Source organism: Chiloscyllium punctatum, chromosome 44 (assembly GCF_047496795.1).
Source record: "Chiloscyllium punctatum isolate Juve2018m chromosome 44, sChiPun1.3, whole genome shotgun sequence".
Lineage (NCBI taxonomy): Eukaryota > Metazoa > Chordata > Chondrichthyes > Orectolobiformes > Hemiscylliidae > Chiloscyllium > Chiloscyllium punctatum.
The window spans coordinates 40,556,152-40,582,868 of NC_092782.1; the positions used below are offsets into that span (position 1 = coordinate 40,556,152).

The 26,717-nt window shown below is 39.6% G+C and overlaps 1 protein-coding gene across 7 annotated transcripts in view; it reads right to left on the minus strand.

Annotated features, from left to right (window-relative positions):
• The window catches only part of LOC140466910 (plexin-B2-like), a 265,449-nt gene that overhangs the window by 54,997 nt on the left and 183,735 nt on the right, over positions 1–26,717 (minus strand). For all 7 annotated transcript variants that reach the window (XM_072562727.1, XM_072562723.1, XM_072562725.1 and 4 more), the window contains 10 exons: positions 21,895–22,017; positions 20,385–20,485; positions 16,108–16,234; positions 14,821–14,980; positions 13,699–13,819; positions 8,578–8,689; positions 4,612–4,713; positions 4,436–4,528; positions 2,123–2,204; positions 183–352 (listed from right to left, as the gene is read on the minus strand). In XM_072562727.1, coding sequence (XP_072418828.1) covers positions 183–352; positions 2,123–2,204; positions 4,436–4,528; positions 4,612–4,713; positions 8,578–8,689; positions 13,699–13,819; positions 14,821–14,980; positions 16,108–16,234; positions 20,385–20,485; positions 21,895–22,017 — 1,191 coding nt within the window. The remainder of the gene's footprint in view (positions 1–182; positions 353–2,122; positions 2,205–4,435; positions 4,529–4,611; positions 4,714–8,577; positions 8,690–13,698; positions 13,820–14,820; positions 14,981–16,107; positions 16,235–20,384; positions 20,486–21,894; positions 22,018–26,717) is intronic.

The window sequence follows — 26,717 nt, forward strand, 5'->3', positions numbered from 1 at the left end:
AATTAATTTACCTATTAAACGTGCCAGAGAAGGTTATACAAAATGTCTGCCTTGATTTTGGACCTATTTATCATTGTGTTTATACCAAAAATTACTGTTTCCCACAACAGTCCAAATTAATCATCATAATTTCGAGTCAGTTTCTATAGCAGGGAAAATAAATCTTAATCATCTTTACTTACCCGTGAAATTGTTGGAAATGGACATTGATCAGTCGTATCAATAACATCATGACAGTGACGTTTATAAATGCATCTTTTCAGGGGCTTACACCAAGTGCAATCATATGTTTTGTTAGCAGAGAGACAAAGACTGCAGTCCTTGTGGCTGTACCCACAATTGTAAAGAGTCACTTGAAATAAAAAAAAGAGTACTTTATATTATAAACTTAGGGTATATTAGTATGAATGGATGTAAACTCTTCTAGAAGAAATAATCAATTAGTACAGACACTTACAAACAAATAAATTATTAAAGGCACAGAAAATTTGTGAATCAAGTATTACACATTTCTTTATAGTGCAATCCACTACTAACATGCTAACCGAGCGGTTATTCTTTTTGTACGAACATAATTAGTGTCAATAGGCTATCAGGGCAGTAGGGCTTTCTCTCAGGTAAGCCAACAATGTCCCCACTCAATGTCAACATGTGCATGTTTCCAACATGGCTTGTGATTGCACACAGAAGTATGATCTAATTATGTCTCATTCAACATGAAATGCAAATTTCAGATGTTCCCAATGACTGCAATCAAGGCATTGACATGAACATAGAACATTAGTAATAATCATATAAAATAAAATGAATCCTAGTGTCAGATCCATAGGGCAGTTATTTTAATAGTTATCCAGTGGGTTTGATTAGAGATCTGAAACTGATTAAAGGATGAAGAAAGATAATTTCTATCCCCTCAAACATTCCTGTTCTCTACTGCATCAGAACGTTTAAACTCTTGCACATTAGCTAACATGATTATCGAATCATATAATCCTTATAGTGCGCGAAGAGGCCAAATGGTTTGCAGAATCCCTAGATTTTCTGTTGAACATACTCATACCATATAATTGGCATTCTTCTGTATTTTTAAAATTAACTTATGCAATGAGAACATTGCTAGCAAGGCCAGCATTAATTATTCATCCCTCATTGCCCTCAGGAAAGCAGTGAGCCACCTTTTTGAATCACTGTTGCCCTGGTGTACCCACAAACCTTTTAGAGTGAGATTTCAAGGGTTTGACCCAAGGACAATAAACAATTAGTAATGTATTTCCAAATGATGGGAACTTGTGTAGCGATGAATCCATGTGCTTGCAGCCCTTGGTCTCCTAAGTGATAGAGGCAGAGTTTGGATTGTGATGCAAGGAATTTATAGTGTGTTTCTGTAGTGCACAGATGATGTATGCTGCATATGTGGGGCAGCGGTACTGGAAGGAGTGAATGTTTAAGGTAACGGAGGGGGTGCCACTCAAGACAGCTGAGTTTCTTGAGCATCTCTCCTTTGACAAGAAGGGAGCATTCTATCACCTCTCTTGTGGACAATGAAATAGGCATCATGTGAGCAAGGAGATTAGTGACCAAGTTTCCTATCAAAGATCCTACCTTCACAGACAACTTACTTAAATATTTGTAAATGATCTATAAATTACAACTGAATGCAAACTTCTGCATTCTTTGAATTATTAAATCTTGGGACCTTACTGGATTATAAAACAAATATACTCTACGGTACCGGGGCAGTATTAATATCTGCGATCATGAGCTATGAATGAAAGTAATCAACCAAGCTTCAGATGCTTAATCATTGTCTAGTGACACCAACTAAAATTGCAAGCTCAAAAGCAAAACAGGATTAGGGCCATTTCCTGTTGTGCAATATTGAATAGCCATTGGAGGTACTTTGCAGGGAACTAAATCTTGGCAAGTGGTCAATTTCTGCAGGAGAGAAGGGGAAGGAATAAAATTATGAGAAGTAATTTTCAAAACACTTAGCATAAGAGGTGATGTTTCTTAACAATTTCCTTGCAAATTATACTTTGCTCTTGACTTTATCTTTTCTTTCCCCATTTGACCCACTGTATCCCAGTCTCTTTCTGATCTTGCACAAAACAAAATCACTTACCATCTAATCTGCTATCTATTATTTTCTCTTCTGCTTTTACAGCAAAACGTATTATACGGGTTTCATTTTCATCATAGGAAAACTGAAAAGACATTTTACATAGAAGTGAATTTAAAATACCTCTTGTCAACAAAAGTATTAAATAAAATTTCACATTAGCTCAGCAATTCTTGCTACCTTGGAACTTTTGGGATTTATGGAACAGAATTGTACTATTATGGTGCACAAAATTGTTTAATTCTTAGTGCAATCAACAAAATCTCTGCTATGGCAGATGTAGTTTGTGCCAATTCTCCTTTTATTTTCAGTGTGGAAATTAAAGGAAAGCAATTGATGAAGAAGGGAAATCAATACACATAAACCATTGGGTTCTGAGCTGGTTTACATGCTCAGTGAACCGGAGTTGAAACAAGCCATCCTCAATCCCAGGAGGCTGCCTAAGAAAAAGAGCGGGACATTAAAATGGCTGGTCCTTTGTCACAAACACATTGCAGATCTCTACACTCATGCAGCTTATTTTAGATATTTCCAAATCAACTTGTTCAGAGATGTTATGACACACTTCTGGAGCAGGTGGGACATGCACTCAGGCCTCCCTGGTTCAGAGGGAGGGACACTACTGCTATGCCACAAGAGTCCTCCATGAAGTTTATTTTAAAAATATTGAGTTGGTGAGAATCTCCCACCCTCAGAAACACCAACGCAATTTTATGAACAGCCCAGCATCCAAGTGCGAAAGGTTGGATCCTACATGCATCATTAAACTGAAGCACTGTAAATCAACCTTGTGCTAAAGTCCGCAAATACCTCTGAAAGTTAATTTTGTGTTGCTACAAGTGACCAGGGAAACAAAAAGACCATAATCACAGCCTGCTAGATTTGGAAAATGAAGATTCAGCTAGGCCAGCTCAACTATGTAAGGCTTACTGAATCAATCTAATTACTAATACTGCAAATTTCCCAGTATTAAAATAACTATAACATTGTTTGATTTAAAATAACTATAACAAGACCATTTCACATTTAATCCTTTAGTATGTCCAGTCGTAATGCACAAACTAAATATTTATCAATGAATGTAATTTGGACTCTCTGGGCAGCTTTCCAAAACACTACAGTTGATGTAAATGTTTTTCATATAACCAGACGCTTATTCAAGGATTAATAACTAATCCCTCTGCTCCTTGAAAAGATCATTACTGGTATTCAGTGTGTCGTTCCAAGAATGAATGACTGAGCATCCTAAATCAATGCCACTCAAAGGAAGCAATTCAACTACTATACATGCTAATTTCAAATTATAAAGAGAGGAATGTTTACCTGAATACATGAAGCAAATAGATAATAATAGTAGAGGAATTCCTATCCTTCTCTCCTATGTCACTACAGTAATTTCATAAGATGTGGTGCAACAGTTTGTTCTCCCATCTGGACAAAGAACAAAATCAGATATGGAGAACTAACTCATCCTGGAGCAATGGCTGAGAAATTGTTCTCATACCTGATCCAATCCTTGACAGAAAATGCAGGGCAAAATGAAGGGCTGCAACCACTGGGTCAGCAGTGACTCATTACAGACCTGTTCCTTCTGCTACCATAATAAAATAAATATTTGACTTTGGTTTGTTTAAGGATTACTGATGAAATGGTGAGATTGTGTAATGCATACTCGACATTGATTCTGCCAAATGAGACTGTAGGGTCCTGAAATTGACCCCGGTTTTATTTGACAATTAGGCACTTGGAAATAGGCAGTGGACACATCAGACACATCTGTTGGTGACTATGAACTGGCTCCCCACCATGAGAATTATGTTTACAAAACAGACAATAACAAGTTAATCGGCAGCCTTCCAAAATACGTTGGTTAGGTTGCAAAGTAATCTCCCTCCTGTCTCAATAAAATGCACCCTACCCTTACGAATTGGAAGCTAAAATAAACATTTGTGTCAAAGACACTTCCTCATCAGTAACATTTCTAATTATTGTGTCCTATAAGCAATTTTATTAGAAACATTAATAAAAATCCCAAATAAAAGGAACAGCATTTTCTATTATAAGTCTTCAAAAGTGAGCAGAAAATTAATTACGTAAATTAGGATTTTAAAATATGAACCTACATTTAACAATGGTTCTAATAATTAAGTGGACAGAAATCAGCAATTGCTTTGTACACAGAACTTCACAAAATGCTAAATGTCAATGAGGATTGCTGCATTTTCATATCACTTGGACCAGTCTGCAAGCTTTTAAAAGTATCCAATGTTATAAACCAGTACAACTGAAGATTTTACGTGCAATTGAATTACTAACCTTAAAATTTTCACTGAAAAACATATCTGGTGGATCCCTGCTCACACCAAGAGTCCTTCCCACTAAGTTGTCAACAATTACTAGCTTCTTTTTCTGTAGTAAGGCAAAAAATAGAAAAAAAATAAAGAATCTGCCTTTTATTTTATGACTAATGAAAACTTTCTTCTTGCACTTACCAGGTAGAAGTTTAAGTTCTTCCCATGAAATGAAATATTAGCAGTTGCATTCACCGGAATTAACAGCGGTAATGCATTTTCAAAACGTGGACAGTCTTCTGCCTGGAAAGAGACCAAACAAATTGAGATCACAAAATAAACAGTTTTATATCAAGCAAATTTAAAAGCCGCCCTTCAATGCTATCTACTCTCAGCATTCCCACACATTAAAGTAATTGCTTCAATGGAATAAAAATGACTACTTAGTGATTTTCTCATTAATGTATCTAAGAAGAAATTGAGAAATAAAAGTCCACATTACACTTCTGCTTCCATATACCAGACACAACCATTTCAATAAAGGAACTTAATTGGAATCAATATTTGAGATTTTTCTTCCTATCGTCAACGAGTCATAGCAAATTTCATAATATTTACACTTTGTTTCTAAGTAGTTTTATTTTGGCCAGTACTTGATCATCTGCATTTTTTCATAGCCTGATAACTTCAAACCTTATTGCAGTCTTATTAATATGGCCTCAATAATATTTTCTGGGAATGCGCTAGTGACGCTGAAGTCTGAAGAGAAATTTCTTCTCAACTCAAATTTGCTTAGTCTCTTTAAATACATTCAAAATCTCTTGTCCTACATTCAACATGATTAACTTATTGTAGTTAACTGCAGTAGGCTATTCTTGACTATCCAGTTGCTCCATTTTCCACGCTGTTATGGTAGCCTTTTTATCCTTTTATTTTTGATCCGGTGACACAAAAATATTCATCTCCCACTTGAACTTTTCAATGATTAAAATTATAGGTCTTTTGTGGCAATGTATCCTGACCTTGGTAGTAATTGGCAACAAAGTCTTTGGATCACCCTGAGGTCATGACTGTACAACTGATCAAATTTGCAATATTCCAATACTCACTACGCTTATTGATAAGACTTTGCTCCATAAAAGAACACATTTTAATGTGTGACTGTTATAATTTAGGGTCTGCTGTTGAGGCTGGAAGAATGAGCTATAGACTCCTTTATTTATCTAAGCTATCATGGCTTTAGCAGGAATGCTGCACTGGAAATCAAGCCTCATTACTCCAGGAGTTATCACAGATGTGAATTATGACGACTATCAAAGATAAAATTGATTACCAGGCTCAGCCTGTGGGTCACAATCAAGCACAAACTGCACTGCTACCCATCCTCATGTGAATCATAAATGTGCAATGAAATAGAAAATGGCTGCAACCACATAGGAGTGAGCAGCACAAATGCCTTTTTTTCGTGTTTGGGCACATTGGTTCTACTTGTGAGGCTAGTCAAGGACTAGTTGCATTGAGCAGGCACTTACACAGTACCTGTTGAAGTCTACTGTAATCATAGTAGCCTGCATGTGAAATGCATAGGGTTAGGTTTACCAAATATCCAACTGTGAGGGATACAAGTCCTGGCCACAAGCAATCTTGATTATGTCACTGGTCATTACAGATTGAAGCTAGTCATCTCTGAAGCTGAAGTAATCAGAGGTGACCTTAAAAGTGTAAATTATGCAGCACAATTCACAAAGACAATTCAAGATATCAGAACTTGCGCAAGGTTAATGGAGATGATTTCTGCGCACCTTAAATGGTATGCACTTGTCAACATGCTCTTCTTATACTCAATATTGCCATTCTTGGGGGTTGATATCAGTAATCACAAAACATCCACAATCTCCTACTGTAATTGTGGTCATGGCTTGTGCTATATATTTCAGAATTGAAGTCCCTTGTCAAGATCCACGTAGAAGCATTCCATGGCCCTCTTTGTCAAATTTTGCCACATCCCACTGTACTAAAGACTAGGCTGAACTGTTATTTAGATGTGGTGTGAATACTGACAGCTCACATTACTAATGAACTTGTTTCTGATGTTCCCCATGTAGGATCATTGGAACTGCAACCAATGGATCTAGCCACAGCAGAGGTCATTGTTACTGTTGCTGTGCTTCAACAAAGACACAGAGAAATTGAAGGGCAACAGATGCATCAACAGTAACCTCCAACAGCTGCTGAACAGTCTCCACATGTAGAGATCACAGCTGGAGATCCCCTCTGAACACAGAGGAGGTACAGAAAACCCAAAAAGTGTTCAGTCCTCAATATTGTTTTCTCCAATTGAGTGAGACTCATTGTCACTACTCACTTAGGATGTCCCAGGACACCATCACAGAACTCTGCAATTGCTGGAGGGGGACCTGAGCTGAACGGGTGGATGGCCATCAAGGTGACAGCTGCATTAACTTTTTATGCAACTAACTACTCCTTAGAATCTACTGGAGAGCTGTGTTGGATCTCTTAATTCTCAACTCAAATATATTAAAGATTGTTACAGATGCAAGTTATAACAGTTTAAACTCTGCCATCTTGTTTCTTGATGTTTACGAAGTGCTGCAATCAAGGCAACACGCTTGTACGACCTCGCTGTCTTCCCCTCGGTTCAGGATGTAATGCATGGTTAGGGTGCTATAAACTACCATTTCATAGTGCAGCAGACCTCATCAATGTGCATCTTAGAAGACTGTGCTACATAAACTGGCAGCTACATCTTTGAGAGCTCCAATGTCCCTGCTTCATTTCAAAGGTCAGAAGGCTTCCAAAGGTGGTTACTGAGAGACATAGGATGCCCTCTGCAACCATAAATGATGACTTCTTAAAGCAACCCTCTGACTGAGGCCAAATGTAAACACAATGCAGCCTATCCTTCAACCTGGCCAATGTAGAACAGATGAAAGGGCTGCTGAAGATAAGGGTCAGTGTGGAGGGGACTGGCAGTACAGTTCAGGCAGAATAAACCTCATAATCCTTATATGCTGTGCTCTGTACAATGAAACACACCATTATCTTCTGCATGATAGAGAGCTGCAGCACCAAGCACAATAAGCTAGACTGAACTTAACTGACACTGGGTTTCAATTACAGTATTCAGATTTGACAGCAGTGTATATTTGTTGTTTCGCAAATTGCAAGCAGTCCCTATCTGTTCCCAGAAAAAAAATGCAGCTTTTCTTTGTTTTTAATCTTTCATTTTTATTCTGACTGAATTAAGATAAACATTTTCAACTATTTGAAGTCTTTCTAGAATGCGATCTTCCCACATTGAACAATAAGATATACCTTGCTGGGCATTAAGAGCAGCATTCCCTTAGATAGGATTCTATAATAAGATGTATAACTTGGTTCTTGTAGCTGCAGTTACAATGACAGTTAATAATGTAAAATAGCAATACATTTACAAATGAGAACTTTAAGAACTTATACTTGCAATGAAGTGTCACCTGTAGCACCTCTATGCTCTCAGAAACACTTCCTTTTCATTTCTCTCCCGCTTTGTGCAATGTGAAGACTATTCCTGGTTGACAATGTTTGGGCTTCAAAAATGGCACTGCCATTGGGAGGTCTCAGCTGTGGCAAAAACTTCCGTCATCGCTGAGCCTTTAATAGCACAAGTGGAGCACCATACAGTCAGGGTGCACAGCTAATACAGGGAGCTGTGGAGAATTTCTCCCCCAGCACTCCAACTACCCCTAACCCCCATCCCACTAATGCATAAATGCTGCCCTCTCCATACTTCACTTCAGCTCTGATGAAGGGTCATCTAGACTTGAAACATCAACTTGCTCTCCATGGATGCTGCATGACCCACTGTGATCAAGCACTTTTTGTTTTCAGTACAGTCACATAACTAATTCTTCAGGGGCTCAAACAATTAAAAGTTAACCCTGGACATCCACTGTTTATATAATTTCACTTCAATACACCAGGAATGCTCAGTTCCGTTACATGGTGCTTAAAACAGGATTTTGAAAATTTTCACTTCATATCCAAGTTCAGCACTGTTCCTCAACATCATTGTGTCTTAAAGTTACCTAAATAGAAACACAAGTGTAACATGACTTTTTAAAAAATCTGACTACACAAAAGTTAAGACAATAAACCAAAAGTTACCATTTTACTTTGAACAAGATTTAACTGATTTCCTTTCCCGTGACCATCTTTGCAAGTGTGTTCTGAAATATCCCAGTGACAGGTCCACTTGCTCCTTACACAGGAGTCACACCTAAACAGTAAATGCACGTACATATGCACAAATTATTACATCTCAACAACTATTATGTTTCTGGTTAGAACAGCAGCTTCTTAATTTGAAGCTTTTGAATTATAAGTAATTAAAAAAGAAACACCTACACAAAAATAAAATATTGCAGATGCTGGAAACCCAAAACAAATATTCCAGAAATATTCAGCAGTTCATGCAACTTAGTGAAGAGAGAAACACAATATTTCAAGCTGATGGCGTTTTATCAGAACTGTGAAAAGTTTGAGCTGCAACAAGTTTTAAGCAGGTACAAGTGATCAGGAAATGGCTATGTAACTACTACATTGTCATTAACACCAAGTTTGCTCAGTATGTTTCTTCAGAGAAAGAAATCTGACATCCTTACCTGATCCAGTATCTGTGTGACTCCAGATCCACAGAAATGGCTTAGTATGTTACTCAGTTGTTATGTACAAAGATGGCTCACCACCATCTTCTTGATGTCAATAAAATGGGACTAAATCCTGGCCTCGGTGACACCCACATCCACAGAAACAATTTAAAAATATCAGGGCAACCAATGAAACATTAAGCTATTACATAACTTTTGGACCTCGAGCAACATTCACTCCCTAACCTCCTCATGCCATCATATTAACTCATTTTTCTAATTGGTTTTATAGGCTTTGTACTTTAATGTTGTAATCCACTCCGTCTAGTGCTCTCCCATTTGGCTTGAAGAGTTCATCCACTCTTACTTCTATCATTGAGTCACTAACTTCATCTTTTTTATTCATGCATGTGATGCAAACATTGTGACTTAGACCCAATTTTACTCATAGCTCTAATTATCCTGGAGGTGGTGCTAGTGAGCTCCCTTCCCGAAGTGCTGGAGTATTTAGGTGTGGGGACATCCAAAGAGTGACTTCCAGGATTTTGACACAGCGATGCAGAGGGAGTGGTGACATACTTATCAAGTGAGACAGTAGAAGGTATAGCAATGGTAATACCACTGAACATCAAGTGATGATTAGATTTTCTCTTGTTGGAGATGGTCATTGCTTGGCACTTGTAGAGCATACAAGTTCCTTGCCACTTATGAACCCAAGCCTGGATATTATCCAGGTCATGTTGCACATGAACACATACTGCTTCTGAGTAGCCACGAACACTGAACATTGTGTAATCATCAAGAAATATCCCCACTTCCGACTTCATCATGCAGGAAAGATTATCAATGGAGCACCTGAAGATGGTTGAGTTTCCACTCCCCCGAGGAACTCCTGCAGCTGGGATCACTGACCTCCAACAACCACCTTCCTTTGTGCTAGTTTTGAGTCCAAAAAGGAGAGCATTTCCCTAATTCCCACTGCCTCAAGTTTTCCTCCAATTCCTTGCTATACTCTGTTAAATACCACCTTGTTGTCAAGTACAGACACAGTTGCCTTACCTTTGGAGTTCAACCCTTTTGTCCCATTTTGGAGTTCAAGTTGGGTGGCCATAGTAGAATGCAAACAGATTGTCAGTGAGCAGATTATTCCTGTGCAAGTGCCACTTGATAGCACTATCAACGCTTTAACTTCCATCATTTTTATGATGATTGAAAATAGATTTATAGGGCTGGTATTGGCCAGGATGAATTTGTTCTGCCTTTTAACCCACAGGACATACCGTGGGCAAATTTTTCACATTGTCAGGCAAACTCCAGTGTTGTGGCTATACTAGAACAGCTTAAATACGTGCATGATTAAATCTAGAGCATGAATCTTAAGTGATGCTGCTGGAATGTTGTCAGGGCCCATAGAATTTATAGCTGTATTTAGTTGAGTGACAGCCATTCGCTGGCTCATTTCTCAGGGAAGAGTCAACTTGTCCATTGTAAAATTTAAAACAAGCTAGTTATCTGTTAATCATCATTAATAGGTCCATTCTCCATGGCAACACCTCCACCACAGTTCTCTTGCCAACCAATAAGTAGTCTCATCTACTGCAGTATAAAGGTAAAAATAATGACTGCAGATGCTGGAAACCAGATTCTGGATTAGTGGTGCTGGAAGAGCACAGCAGTTCAGGCAGCATCCAAGTAGCTTCGAAATCGACGTTTCGGGCAAAAGCCCTTCATCAGGAATAAAGGCAGTGAGCCTGAAGCGTGGAGAGATAAGCTAGAGGAGGTTGGGGGTGGGGAGAAAGTAGCATAGAGTACAATGGGTGAGTGGGGGAGGGGATGAAGGTGATAGGTCAAGGAGGAGAGGGTGGAGTGGATAGGTGGAAAAGAAGATAGGCAGGTAGGACAAATCCAGACAAGTCAAGGGGACAGTTACTGAGCTGGAAGTTCAGAACTAGGGTGAGGTGGGGGAAGGGGAAATGAGGAAACTGTTGAAGTCCACATTAATGCCCTGGGGTTGAAGTGTTCCGAGGCGGAAGATGAGGCGTTCTTCCTCCAGGCGTCTGGTGATGAGGGAGCGGCGGTGAAGGAGGCCCAGGACCTCCATGTCCTCGGCAGAGTGGGAGGGGGAGTTGAAATGTTGGGCCACGGGGCGGTGTGGTTGATTGGTGCGGGTGTCCCAAAGATGCTCCCTAAAGCGCTCTGCTAGGAGGCGCCCAGTCTCCCCAATGTAGAGGAGACCGCATCGGGAGCAACGGATACAATAAATGATATTAGTGGATGTGCAAGTAAAACTTTGATGGATGTGGAAGGCTCCTTTAGGGCCTTGGATAGAGGTGAGGAAGGAGGTGTGGGCGCAGGTTTTACAGTTCCTGCAGTGGCAGGGGAAGGTGCCAGGATTGGAGGGTGGGTTGTTTGGGGGAGTGAGCCTGACCAGGTAGTCGCGGAGGGAACGGTCTTTGCGGAAGGCGGAAAGGGGTGGGGAGGGAAATATATCCCTGGTAGTGGGGTCTGTTTGGAGGTGGCGGAAATGTCAGCGGATGATTTGGTTTATGCGAAGGTTGGTAGGGTGGAAGGTGAGCACCAGGGGCGTTCTGTCCTTGTTACGGTTGGAGGGGTGGGGTCTGAGGGCGGACGATCGTCTACATCCCACACCTCCGCCCTCAGACCCCACCCTTCCAACCGTAACAAGGACAGAACGCCCCTGGTGCTCACCTTCCACCCTACCAACCTTCGCATAAACCAAATCATCCGCTGACATTTCCGCCACCTCCAAACAGACCCCACTACCAGGGATATATTTCCCTCCCCACCCCTTTCAGCCTTCCGCAAAGACCGTTCCCTCCGCGACTACCTGGTCAGGCTCACGCCCCCAAACAACCCACCCTCCAATCCTGGCACCTTCCCCTGCCACTGCAGGAACTGTAAAACCTGCGCCCACACCTCCTCCCTCACCTCTATCCAAGGCCCTAAAGGAGCCTTCCACATCCATCAAAGTTTTACTTGCACATCCACTAATATCATTTATTGTATCCGTTGCTCCCGATGCGGTCTCCTCTACATTGGGGAGACTGGGCGCCTCCTAGCAGAGCGCTTTAGGGAACATCTTTGGGACACCCGCACCAATCAACCACACCGCCCCGTGGCCCAACATTTCAACTCCCCCTCCCACTTTGCCGAGGACATGGAGGTCCTGGGCCTCCTTCATCGCCGCTCCCTCATCACCAGACGCCTGGAGGAAGAACGCCTCATCTTCCGCCTCGGAACACTTCAACCCCAGGGCATCAATGTGGACTTCAACAGTTTCCTCATTTCCCCTTCCCCCACCTCACCCTAGTTCTGAACTTCCAGCTCAGTAACTGTCCCCTTGACTTGTCTGGATTTGTCCTACCTGCCTATCTCCTTTTCCACCTATCCACTCCACCCTCTCCTCCTTGACCTATCACCTTCATCCCCTCCCCTACTCACCCATTGTACTCTATGCTACTTTCTCCCCACCCCCACCCTCCTCTAGCTTATCTCTCCACGCTTCAGGCTCAATGCCTTTCTTCCTGATGAAGGGCTTTTGCCTGAAACGTCGATTTCAAAGCTACTTGGATGCTGCCTGAACTGCTGTGCTCTTCCAGCACCACTAATCCACTACTGCAATATAAATGCTGGTTTTCTCCTTCAACGGATTATCTTGTGAACTATACTGATGAGTGCAAAATGAAAAGTTTCAAAACAATTATGCCTTTTTTCAGTATTACACTACCAAATAACCATTGAGAACTATTATCATGCAATTGGTTTGAGCTGAGGATCTTATTCAGTGCCTCTATTCTGTACTACCTTTTACCTCCAAGTCTCTCATTTTCTCATGTTCCATTGTCAATTCCCTCTCAAGGTCAGTATTAACTATTCTCCTCCATACTATACTCCCCTTTTTGATACACTTATTTATAAAAGTGTTTAGCTGGTAGATCAAATACAAATAAGAAAAATACAACTCTGAATAATGGAAGAAGTTTAAGAAACTAAATTCTCATATTTTCGGGTGAACTTAGATTTAATTACTTACAGCGTGGAAACAGGCCCTTCGGCACAACAAGTCCACCCAGACCCATTTCCCTCTGACTAATGCACCAAACACTACGGGCAATTTAGCATGATCAGTTCACCTGACCTGCACATCTTTGGACTGTGGGAGGAAACCCATGTAGACACGGGGAGAATGTGCAAACTCCACACAGACAGTTGCCCAAGGCTGGAATCAAACCTGGGACCCTGGTGCTGCGAGACAGCAGTGCTAACCACTGAGTCACTGTACCACCCTTCTGTGAGCTTTCTCCACTTTAGGGCAGTGCTTAGTTGCTCTTAGTTGCATGGTCTTACAATGACAACGGAATAATTCAACAAACTAAATGCATTACTAAAGTACTAATAGGAGAAAGTACTTACTTACATGATGTTACAGATCAGGATGGTACCCTAAAATACTTGCACTTACTCTTTTTATTTTAAATCCGATTTTACATTTGGATCTACAATATTATACAGACGTTGGGAGAAACATTCCATCAACACACAGATTAAGACAATTCTTTTTTAATAAAATGTCTTAAAGTAATTTTGTGAATCCGTTACTCAAAGAAAAATTACTTACGGAATATTTGGAGACAGTGTCATGGCTGCTTTACAGTCATAAAATGAGTAGTTGGTCATTGTAAAATCTATTGTTTTTCCACCACTGACAATTTTCAGTTTCACCTCCATATCAAGATAATCTACACAGAGGAAAATTCACATTGGTATCTTGTCAATACTTCTAAAACGAGATGAGCATTTTAAAAAGGAACATGCACACTACATTGGAAAACAATTTGATGTCTTGCATTTTAAAGTGAGGAGACTAATAAATCCATTATATTTGCTATTTTCTGCCCAGTTCAAGATAAAAACCAATTAATATTTCTCTCAAAATCACAACTTTCTAATGCTTTTGGCTCTGAATTTGTCAAATATGAGCATAATTAAGACCAGAACATTCCAATAATAAGTTCAAATAATGGTCATTTAAATGGAAAAAAAATGTGAAGTCTGGAAAACAAAATCAAAATAGAGAATAGGAAATTGACAGCAAGTGGATTAGAAAAAAGACAGGCCAACAATCTGTTCAAAGTTTTTTTCTTTTTCAGGAGACCTTTCAACATTTTCTGTTTGCACTTTAATAACAACAGTCCTTCCACAATACTGGATGAATAAAAGAAGTATATTTGTGTAACCATTATGTTTTCAACGTATTCTGCTATCATGATATCAATGTTCATTGTATGATTGTATTTTTCTGTTGCATTCAGTTTTACCAAATCCAAATCTGATCACTTCTATTTGTACCGAATCTCCTAAATATAAATCTTTTTTCTGTATAAGCTATCATTGTTCAGAAATATGAGGGTTGGTTGTTCCACTACGATAAAAAGGGTTTAGAAAGGCCTACCTAGTAACCAGTTTGCCTCAGTAAAGCAGCACACAATTTTTGTCTTGAATTCTGCCCCCAGAAGTCTAACAATGTTCCAAGCATTTCTTTCTTAAGGTACAAAAGCTATTTTCTGACAAACAAAAGGAGACTAAAATTTCAAATGATGTTGCACAAAACAATGTCTTTTTTCTTTCACATCAGGTGACATGACAGGCAAGTACAACAAGGAAAGTCAACTTAAAACATTAATCTGAAGTCTATCTTTATTATCGCCAAAAATCATATAAATTCCATAGGAAAACTCACCTTGACCTGGAGGTGTAGCAACTATTTGATGGATAGGTGGAGTGTCACAAACAACAGACCCTGTCAAGTGTGTTGGACGATAACTTTTAAAATTATTAAAAAAACACTCAATGTGGTCTTGTTCTGTTAAAGCAGGAAATGGCTCTATATTCAACTGCACCTGAATAAATGAAAATGAGAACACAAATATACAAAATAATTTTGTATTATAGATATATAACAAAATTCAAAACAATCAATTCAGAATGTCTTAATCTTTAATGTTATTTTCAAATGATATTAACTTTACGGCACTGTCCGAAATCATGTTCTGAAATCAAGAATTAGAAAGAAATTAAACCAAATTCTGATGAAGTAAATTAAATAAAATAGTCAAGAATTTTGAGGCTTCAGTCCAGTAGAATGGTCAGAATAAACTTTGTGACAGTGCTTTCATAGTTAGGACCCACTTATTAGGATGATTGGCAGAATTATCAGAAAGAATGGAAGCAATTACTGGATCTCAAGTTAGTCATTTTTGGCAGTAACTTAGAAAATCTGGACCAACTCATTGAGAATTTAAAATATACATCCACATACCATCCATGGAAACTGAATTACAGAACTAATAGAGTCATACAATCATACAGAATGGTAACAGATCCTTTTATCTAACTCATCCATGCCAACAAGACATCCCTGTTTGACCTAGTCCCATTTGCCAGCATTTGGCCCATATCCCTCCAAACCCTTTCTATTCAAATATCCATCTATATGCCTTTTAAATGTTGCAATTGTACCCAACTCCACCACATCCTCTGTTCCATACACACACCACCCTCTGTGTGAAAAGGTTGCCCCTTAAGTCCTCTATAAATTTCTACCCCTCCCCCACCTTAAACCTATGCCCTCTAATTTTGGACTTGCCTCATCCTAGGAAAAAGACCTTGGCTATTCAGCCCTATCCACGCCCCTCATAATTTTATAAAATCTCTACAGGATCACCCCTCAGTCTCCAATGTTCTAGGGAAAATAGCCCCAGCCTATTCAGTCTCTCTCTATAACTCAAATCCTCATGTCCTAGCAACACCTTTGCAAATCTTTTCTACACTCTCTCAAGTTTACCATGTTTCCTACAGGAGGGCAAGCAGAATTGTATGCAGTATTCTAAAACAGCCTCACCAATGTCCTGTACAGTCACAGCATGACATTGCACTCCTATATTCAATGTTTGATCAATGAAGGATCAATATCTTTGAAACATTCATCCAACTTTAGAAAGTGAAAATTACATTCAATGGAGCGTACCTGGCCAACTGCATTTCGACTCATATTCTGAGGGTCTGCATGAATCACTGTTGGACATTGTTTGTTCAGACTCCACAACCAATAGTCTTTCTGGGCAGCTTTTGCACAGTGTAACTTCCTGCAGCAACTGATCAGATGGATTAAAGACATCAAATGAATGAGAGTACACTCCGAGAACTTGCCTGGAATTACAAATGGTATTTACCGTGCTGTCCTATAAACTTAGCATCATCTATGTTCTCCACCACATTGAAATCAATACTTGCACTAACTTATTTTTTCAAAGGGTCTTGAAGTTACGGCACTCAGCTCTCCTAATATTTTTACTAACATATTCAGTTTAAAGTTAGCATTTAACCACTATTTCCAAATTTATCTGCCTTTCTTTCAACTTTTGCATCACAAGTCTTTCTCAAATTCCAAGAAAAAAAACCCAGCGCCCATCAAACATTTTCCTTCAGAAATACAAGTCATCTTATTTTATTCTATGCAAACATATAGTTCTGAAGATTAAAGGTAATTCTGGAAATCTACAATAAAACAAGAATGGACTGACAACAAGCTGTGAAATACAGAATTTCAGTTGCTTTTGAATCATTTACAAGAGTTCCTGCAGTGAGGTGGCAGTGTTCCTACCTTTGGTCCAAATGGCCTGGATTCAAGTCACAACTGTCCCAGACATGGGTCAGGACATGTCTGGACAGGCTGATTAAAAATATCTACAATTTGAGTCCTAAGAGGAAATTGACATTAGATCTATTTTTAAAGCAGAAATGAAAGTACCCTGGTAACCTTCTCCAACAGGGCTACATTGGCTTTGCAGCCTCAACCTCAAAATGTAAGCAAGTGCCCTATTCCCCACTCCTCGATATATAAGAGAACATCATTGGCTGTTTGTTGGTTCAAAGAAGAACAATGATGACAACTCAGTTATGTGCTAGGAAAAACTCAGCTCATCCATCATCTGCTGTAGAAACAGGAAGGAAAAATCTAACTTTTGAAGTGTTGATGAACAGGATATTTCATTTAATTTGTTGCTGCTTTACTTATTTACCCCCTGACACCAAAGAATGAAATTTGGGATGCAGTACACACTTAAAATTAACAATTATTAGCTGAGAACTTGGAAAGAACTTACCCCTTCCCTGATTTTACACAAAATGTGGAAGTAATTCTCAACTGATTTGTTAAGCCTATGATGTCTTTGAAAAGATAAATGACCCACACACAAAGAAAACCAAAAAGGGCAGACGCTGACAAATAAAATAACCCTTATTCACGCAACACAGGTCAAGCGATGGGTGGACACAGTAGCTGAGTTCATGTTTCAATGTGAATGCTACAAAGGAGTGAGAAGAACACAGCAAGCCAGGCAGCATCAGGAGGTGAAAAGTCGACATTTTGGGTGTAACCCTTCTTTAGGACTAGGGGCGGGTATGGGGGAGCTGCAGATAAAGAGGGTGGCGGGGGCAGGCTGGTGAAGTAGGGATAAGTGAAGACAGGTAGTGGGTACAACTTGGTTGGTCAATGGGAAGAATGAATCCAGTTGGTGACTGGAGGGGGAGGGGCTGGGAAGGGAGTAGGGGGATGGGAGAGAGGTTATTTGAAATTGGAGAACTCAATGGTGAGTCCTCCGGGCTGTAGGGTGCCCAGGCAGAAGATAAGGTGTTGTTCCTCTGATAGGCGCTGTGGTTTGTTTTGGCAATGGAGGAGGCCAAGGATGGTCATGTTGGAAAGGGAGTGGTTGGGAGAATTGAAACAGGCAGTGACTGGGAGATCCGGTCAGCTCCCGTGAACCCGGCTCTGATGCTCGGTGAGCCGTTCCCTACCTCTGCTCTCTGCCACCAATCGGATTCATTTTTCCTATTGACCAATCTATCAATGAAACTCAACCAGTCAGTTTAACACAACGCTTAAATAGACAATCTGCAAAAGAGTTCTGCAGCTTTGTTGCTGAATTAGCTCAAGGTCAACACTTGAGCTAATTTCTATCTGATCTTTTTAACCTCCCCCAGTGGATAGCGGTCTCTTTATCTTTTCCCCTAAAAGCTGATTAAGAAGTCTCTAACAAAGGCTTGACAGTCCACTGTGCATCTTTCAATTCAGCTCCTCGACAAAAGGAACCAACACAAATTCTGAAGTCATGGTTCTGTGTCCACTGTATTTATGGAGGTTGGTCATGATCGTTTGGCAACATGATCCCCGCAGGTCAGTGTCTACAGTCAGAGGATGGCCATCAACAGAGGTTAAGGTATTGGGGGCCCGTCGATGGGATTCACCAGATTCCTGTTCGTTGCATTCAGTGCTCAGATGTGTCACACCAAGGAGTTGTCTTCAATCACTGGTGAACTTAGGCACCATCACAGCTAATGTTCACCCTGTGGAAGTAACGTTCACCCTCAGGAAGCACTCTGGGCAGCAATCCGACCTACTGTTGTCAGTCCTAATGGGATCCTAACGCCCGACTGCAATCACCTCATTGTGACTCATCCCCTACCTGTCTCCGCTGATCATCACTTCACACCAACCTGCGCCCGCCACCCCCTTTATCTGCAGCTCCACCCACACCCAACCCAGTCCCAAAGAAGGGTTATACCTGAAACATCGACTTCTCCACCTTCTGATGCTACCTGGCTTGCTGTGTGCTTCTAACCTCCTGCCTGTCTACTTTGGATTCCATCAACTGTCTCTAATAAAGGAGTATGGGATAGGAGTTTGGATACAGCAAGTAGATATGAAGGCGATTGGTTTTATTGACTGGGTAGATAAAAAATAAAAAGGGAAACTGGTATTAGGCCTCACTGGGAATAGTGCACTGGAAATCAAGGTCCACAATTCCCAGGGTTTTCACAAAAGTTAAAAACGTGATCAAAGTTTGCAAGGTCCTCAGTTTACCTGTTGGATAAATCCAAGTTAACAGATAACACAAAGCAGGTTTTTGTACTTAACAAGGAATATTATTCCTTATCAGTAAATAGATTCTAATCACATGCAAACAATTGTCAAATATCAGCATATATTGTTAAAACTCTAATCCTTTTAAAAAACCCCAGCCCCAAACATGCACGCACACACATACAGTCAAAACTAAATTATGGGTAGGTTGGAAAAAAAACTTGGGAAAACAGTTAAACAGCATCAGCTGAGATTGATGGAGCGTTCTTTTTGTTTCTTAAAGTCCTTCAGTTACCTGATGTTTTCCTTCAGGTTCTCTGACTTGTTCACAGGAGCCACAGTGCAAATGGTCCATGAATGATAAAGTTTCTGACTGGCTGGTTAAAAGCAACAGCTGACAGCAACTGGCTGGAGACAATCAATTGGCTTCTTTAGCCATTATGTATTTTGTTGGAAAGATAGAACCTGCCCTTTTAGCAGTCCGAAGTCATGTGCCAGTACCCTTCACATGTACAGTTTGTTCAACTACCCAGAAATCAACAGATAGTCAGGCTGATGACCATAGGCGCTCACAACTGGTCAAAATGTCATAAACCGTACAGGAACCTGTTACCACCTGAATCTCACTTTCTATACACCCTGGGTACTAGCCTGTCTACAAAACAGCTTCCCCCACTGCTTGACAAAGCTGCAGTGTTAATGCCATTTTCGTGTTTCGGTAACTTGCCTTTTAAAAGTGCAGCAAACCCTTCCACAAACCCATGTGTTTTCTATTTCCATCAACAAAAATAAAGAAAAAAGAAAATCAAAAGATGCAGTCTTTATACAGATCAGGGAGGAAGGAGATGCAAGACTGAGGATTTAATAAACTTCATCCACTATCTGATTTCTGTTTCACATCTAAATTGACAGGATAAACAAGAAATAGTGCTTTGGAAGATGATTGGCAATTATAAGAAAGCAAAATAGAAAATGCTGAAAAACAGAATAGGTAATTTCAGTGAGTTAATGCATCAACTTGTGGGAAAATGTGGGGTTTATTAGATCTTTCCTACACCTGGCAGATTGAATTTAATTTGTTTTAAGAAAGATATATGATGTGAACAGGAAGATATGTTCCAGGATTTAGATGGCATTTATAGATCAGAAGTGCAAATTATTAGTTAGAAATTACAGTGAAATAGATACTTTTGTGTTGGCATTTAACCTCCATAGAAGCAGCATTCTCCTACTTCTGCAAGAAATCCATAAGATTTGCATTTAACAGAATCAAGGCTAACTGCTTCCATCATGTCACTGGGAGTCTAATCCAAAAGATTGATAAAGAATCCTAATACTATCTTGAAAGCAACATTCAAAATCTTCCAAAATGCAGAACTTACATTCCTTCTATTACACACCAACCGCAATAAGGATCTCTAGATGCAATGCAAGAATCACAACTTTTGTAGCTGTTGCATTCCTCTACTGGCAGACGAGTGATCTGAAACATAAGTATTCAACAAGAAACAAATGAAATTGTCCACATTCGACAATGCAGAAATTGTTACACAGAACCACCAGTCATTGCAACATCTTTAAACAGTCGTTAATTTTACTTTGCATCAATTTGCACCCAAGTGGTGAATAGCGACTTGGTAAGAATCACGATATTTACACAGTTGCAAGTAAATGTAGGCAGTTTCTCTTCATATTTCATTTAATCCATTGAAAGCAAGACGCACTCTACAAAGGTGCAGCCTGTGCTAAGAAAACACTACATTACATGCTGTACCATACTATTCATCTGCTCGGAGGTTCATGACATTTAATCTCCCTCATAAGGTGTCAATAACCAAAATCGTTTGGGACATATAGAGTAACCAACCACAGGTTTGAGGAATTTTACTAAAACATTATCATATTAGGGTTCTTCTTTCTGCTAATGCACTGGGTTTCTTATTTCTCTTGCTAATGGCTTCAGGCTGAACACATCCTGTGTACAGTTTTGGTCTCCTTTTCTGAGGAAGGATGCTCTTGCCCTCGAGTGAGTGCAGCAAAGGCCGATTCTGGGGATGGCAGGACTGATGTAAGAGGAGAGATTGACCAGGTTAGGATTGTTTTCAGTGGAGTTCAGACGAGTGAGGGGGGATTTCATCGACGCTTATTAAGGACTAGACAGGGTAGATGCAGGGAGGACATTTCCATGGCATGTGCATCCAGAACCAGGGGTCACAGTCTGAGGATTCGGGATGGATGGAGATGAGGAGATATTTCTTCACCCAAAGAGTGGCAAGCGTGTTGAATTCCTTACCACAGGATGTACTTGATGCCAAAACATTGAATATATTCAAGAGACGGCTAAATATAGCACTTGGGGCAAATGGGATCAAAAGGCTGCTGAGTTGGATGAACAGCCCATGATCGTGATGAATGATGGAGTTGGCTCGAAAGGCCGAATGGCCTCCACCTGCTCCTATCTTCTATGTTTCCACAACACTAGAAACAGACAGACACTATGATACAATTTTCAGACTTTTTTTTGTTTTTGAAGGGTTGGGGAGTCCAGAACTAGAGGGCATAGGTTTAGGGTGAGAAGGGAAAGATATAAAAGAGACCTAAGGGGCAAACTTTTCACACAGAGGGTGGTACATGCATGGAATGAGCTGCCAGAGGAAGTGGTGGAGACTGGTACAATTGCAACATTTAAAAGGCATTTGGATGGGTATATGATAGGAAGGGTTTGGAGGGATATGGGCCGGGTGCTGGCAGATGGGACTAGATTGAGTTGGGATATCTGGTCGGCATGGACGAGTTGGACAGAAGGGTCTGTTTCCATGCTGTACATCTCTATGACTCTATAACAAAAGTGCAGATCAAATAAAAATATTAGAAGATAAAACTACATATTACCTTTCTCTCAGTCATCACGTACAGGAAGTCTCTTTTTGCACTAAAAATAAGGTCACTGTTCACCTTGCTGTTTGGAATTATACGTATAGTCTGATAGTCATCCGTTTCATTGTCTAGAAACACCTATTGCATAGTGAACATTTACAAATGGTGTGTAAGAAATTAGTGTATGATAATAATACACACAATTATTTACCATTAATAAAAGGAAACGTCTTAATTACTGGGTTCTTGTACATATTGCTTTATGACTGGAGAAATATATCTTCTATTAATACAACTTCCTTTTACATATTGTGACAATGTTAATTCTCTCTCCATATTTATCCTTCAAACTATCTTGTTTATATTTATAAAAACTTACTTCAACTTTCAAATTATTGATCTTCTTGAAATTTTTGGCCCAATATATGATCACTATGTTACATACTTTTGAAATATTATACTCTGAATTATTTGGAGAATTGCCCATTATCAAGTTCCAAACTTTCAACCGAGTGTGTAGACTTCATAATTTATGCCATTTAGCTTCTCTTCAGGTCACACCAGGTCTTTGTTACTATTAAACATACCAACTGGCCAAGATATCCAGGTTCAGTTTCTAACTGCTCCAAAGGTGTGTAATAACATTGCCTAACAGATTGATTAGAAAATATCTAGGCTGAGAAATTACTGCAGTGATGTCCAGTGGCTGACATGACTGACCTCAAACAACCACAACCATCTGTGGCAGTGAAAAAGAGTACAATCTATGTGAGCAGAGACTTTGTCTGAGTAAGATAAAGACCGGGTGAGTACAGCTGAGAAATAAACTCTTCACAGCTGTGGGTGAATTGTAGAGAATAAAAGGAGCAAATTGCAGGCCTACTTGTAGTAGGTAACATGATAAGGCACAAGGCCAGGGAAAGATGCAGGTTGGCAGTAAATATTTCTAATCTTTAAAGTAAAAGTAAGTTTGTGTTAGGTCTCTAGTTTGTTTCTGATTCTCTTTTCTTAATAATAGCTTGTTAAGTATAAGATAGATACTGGTGTTCTGTTTCATTAGAAAAAGTACAATAAAGTTAAAAAGCAGACAACCTCGAGTAATTGATGGAAAAATAAATAAAATACAACAGTATTGGCAGGACTGGTGATGTGCTACTGCTGCAGCATGCCAAGGCATTCCAGAGTGAACACATCTGTAGCAACTGTTTGCAGGTTTGAGATGAGGAGTTGGAGTTCAAGCTGATGACAGTGTATCATATTAGGGAGAGGGAAACTTACTTGGTTATGTTGAGACAGTTATAGCCCTCCCTTCAGTCTAGGTATTTTATATATAGTCTATGATCAGGGACAGGAGGGTGTGACTGCAGGCAGATATGGGGACTCAGGGGTTTGTATTTAAGGGGCTTCAGCCTCTGCAATTGTCCCATAGCTATAAGGTATTTATGCAAACCTTGAGCTATAAGGTTCTTACAAGCTCTAAGGGCTGCCCATATTTAAAAGACACAAAATGGCCGACAAAGGTTAAACAGAATTAAACAGCCTGCTCTAGCATTAAGTGAAACATAATGGTACTTTTCAACAGGACTACTCCAAGGCAAATGGGAGGTCCTACGCAGTCATCTGAGACAGTTTAATAAGACGATGTCTAAGGATCGACACAAGTTCATTAAAATACAAGTGATTAATTCCATTAATGAAAGAATGTTGTCCCATTTGGTGAACAGTACCAGTTAGAACAAGGGGTGTAAATATCCGTCCACGAGGCAGTCAGCCTAACTCATTATGCATTTATGAAAACAACAGCTAAATTTATTTTGTAATAATTAGTCATTTCTTTGAAGTTATTCACAATATTAAGAAATAGGTTCTAGTTGAAGACTCTTCAGATAATCAGAGAGCTAGATTCCAACATAATTATAGATACACATAAATAACCAAGGTATAATAGAAGCATTAGGGGAAAAATATTTAAACTTAAATATGAAAGTTAATTAGTTTCAGGAAACGCTTTCCTTATCTCTAAAAAAGATGTCTGCCATGTCCTGAATAAAATAGATTGCTCGCAACGTATTAGCTAAAAAGTACAACTAACTTCATTATAGAAATTAATACTCTGAATCTTATAGCAGTTAGTTAGAACCAACTGTCTTCTGTATTTTTATATATATATATATATATATATATTATATATATATGGGATAGTGGAAAACATTAAGAGGAATAACAGAATTCGATGGAGCTAGCACATGGAATATAATAAATACCAGAATTCTTGCCGTCCTTAGAGATAAGCAAGCCTGGGACAGGACCGAAAGTGTATAACCAGTAACTTTGGAACGTGAATAAATAGGATCCATAAAAAGATTCCAAGATCTGGGGATTACAATGTCTGTTAAATACCATGAGATCATGGGAACTGGGCTTGTCCATAGGAATTCCCATCATTGATTATGTGTTTCACAAGATTAATGTACATTATAAGGGGAGGGACACAGTGACCACCTTGTATGTAATTACTGTAACACAAAATATATAAAAATGCTGTATTTCACAGTAAAAAAATCAGAGTGTGCCATTGATCACTCTTACCAATCTGAACCATAGATTAATGGAATGATTGGGTTCTCACGTCAAAACCAGATTCGGGGAAGATCTTTGGCCCTCTCCCTGCTTTAATTGGTTGTTCCTTGAAAAAGAATGGATCTGTCTCTTGCCTGCGTCTTGCTTGCCTCTTGAAACTTTGTTGCTGATTGGGTCACTGAAGCCAATGCAGGGAAGGATAGGGGTAACTCCAGTGGAACAAGCTTCACTTAAAAACTGTGCTGAGATAAGTGTTCTGATGAACACAATTAGAGTTATAGAGAAGGCTTTAAATTAATCAATGGAATGGGTGCAGGTTTACAAGAGGGAAAAATATAGGCTTATGGAACAAAAGGAAATGGCAGTATTAGAGGTCAGCTATTTGATTTATGATACAGAATGGGATGGGAAAGGACAGAAATATAGCAGCAAAATAATATTATAAGGGGAAAATGAAGAAAAGGCAAAATTAATGGTTCTTTGAGTACACATAGTATTCAGAACAAAATAAATACAGCTTAAACGACAATCTTATAGTCACTACAGAGATATGACTAAAAGGCAACCAAAGCTTGGAAGTAAATATTCAAGGATATGTAAATTTTGAAAAAAACAGGCAAGCAGGAAAAGATGGTGAGTTACTTTGTTAGTACAGGATAGAATAAGTATGATAGCACAAAATGATCTTGGATCCAAAGATGGAGGCAGGAAATAACAAAGTGAAGGAGATGCTGGTGACAGTAGTCCATAGGCCCCCTAACAGTAGCTATATTCTGGGACAAATAATAATCAGAAGATAACAATAGCATGTTACAGAAAAGGGCAGTACTAATCATAGAATCCCTACAGTGTGGATGCAGACCATTTAGACCATCGAGTCCACACCAACCCTCTGAACAGCATCCTACCCCCTGCCCTATTCCCATAACCCCAGATTTCCCATGGCTAACCCACCTAACCAACACATTGTTAGACACATCATGCTCAACAAATTTACAAGAATTCTTTGAAGACTGAACTAGCAGCATAGATAATGGGAAGTTAGTAGATGCATTATATCTGGATTTTTGAAAGGTCTTTGATAATATGTCACAAGTTCAGCCACTCAATAAGGTGACAGCCCAAGGTTTTGGAGGGAGTATGTCAGCATGGCTGGAGGACTGGCTAACCAACAGAAGATAGAGGGTTGGGATAATGTGTCTTTTTTCAGAATGGCAACCTGTAACCAATGGAGTACCACAAGAATTACTGCTAGGGCCACAATTATTTACAATAGATGTTAATGATTTAGATTAGCAAAGTGAATGTACTGCTGTCAAGTTTGTGGATGACAGAAAAATAGGTGAAGAAAGGCAAGTGGTAAGGGTGATACAGAGAGTCTGCCCAGGGATATAGACAATTCAAGTGAGTAAGCAAGAACTTGTCAGGTGAAATATAATGTGGGAAAATTTAAGGTTATGCACTTTGGCTGGAAGAATGGAGGGGCAGGATATTATTTAATTGGACAAAGAATACAGAAAGCCACAGCACAACCGGATTCCTCGTGCATAAGTCATAATAAAGTTAGAATACAAGTTCAGCAAGTAATAGCCAATTTTTCAAAAGGCGTGGAGTATAAAAATAGGGAGGTCTTAATAAAAATAAGTAAAGCTCTACTTAGACCACAGCTAGAATACTGTGAACAGCTTTGGTATACTTATCTGAGAAGATATACTGGCACTGGAGGTAATCCAAAGAAAGCTCACCAGGTCATGAGGTGATATTGAGAAGGTTGGGCCTGTACTTATTGGAATTTACAGGAATGAGAGGAGACTTTATTGCGACATATAAAATTCTTAGCGGAGCTGACAGGTTAAATGCAGAGAAATTGTTTTCCCTTGTGGGAGAATCTAGGACCAGAGGGCATAATCTCAGAATAAAGGGTCTCCCAGACAGGAGTTGCAATTTCTTCTCTCAGAGAGAAGTAAATCTGTGAGATTATTTTTATTTTAGAGCAGAAGGCTGTTGAGTCTGGGTCATTAAGTATTTTCAAGGCTGAGATAGACAGATTTTTGATCAGTAAGGGCATCAAGGGTAATGGGGAAGGCAGAAATGTACAGTTGAGGATTACCATATCAGCCATGATTTTAGTAGACAAGCCGAATCACCTATTTCTGCTTCCATGTGCTATGCATGACTCTAAACAGTGGAGAGCTTTCCCCAAATCCCTTCAACTCCAGTTTTGTGAATGCTCCTTGATGCTATAGGCAGTCAAAAGC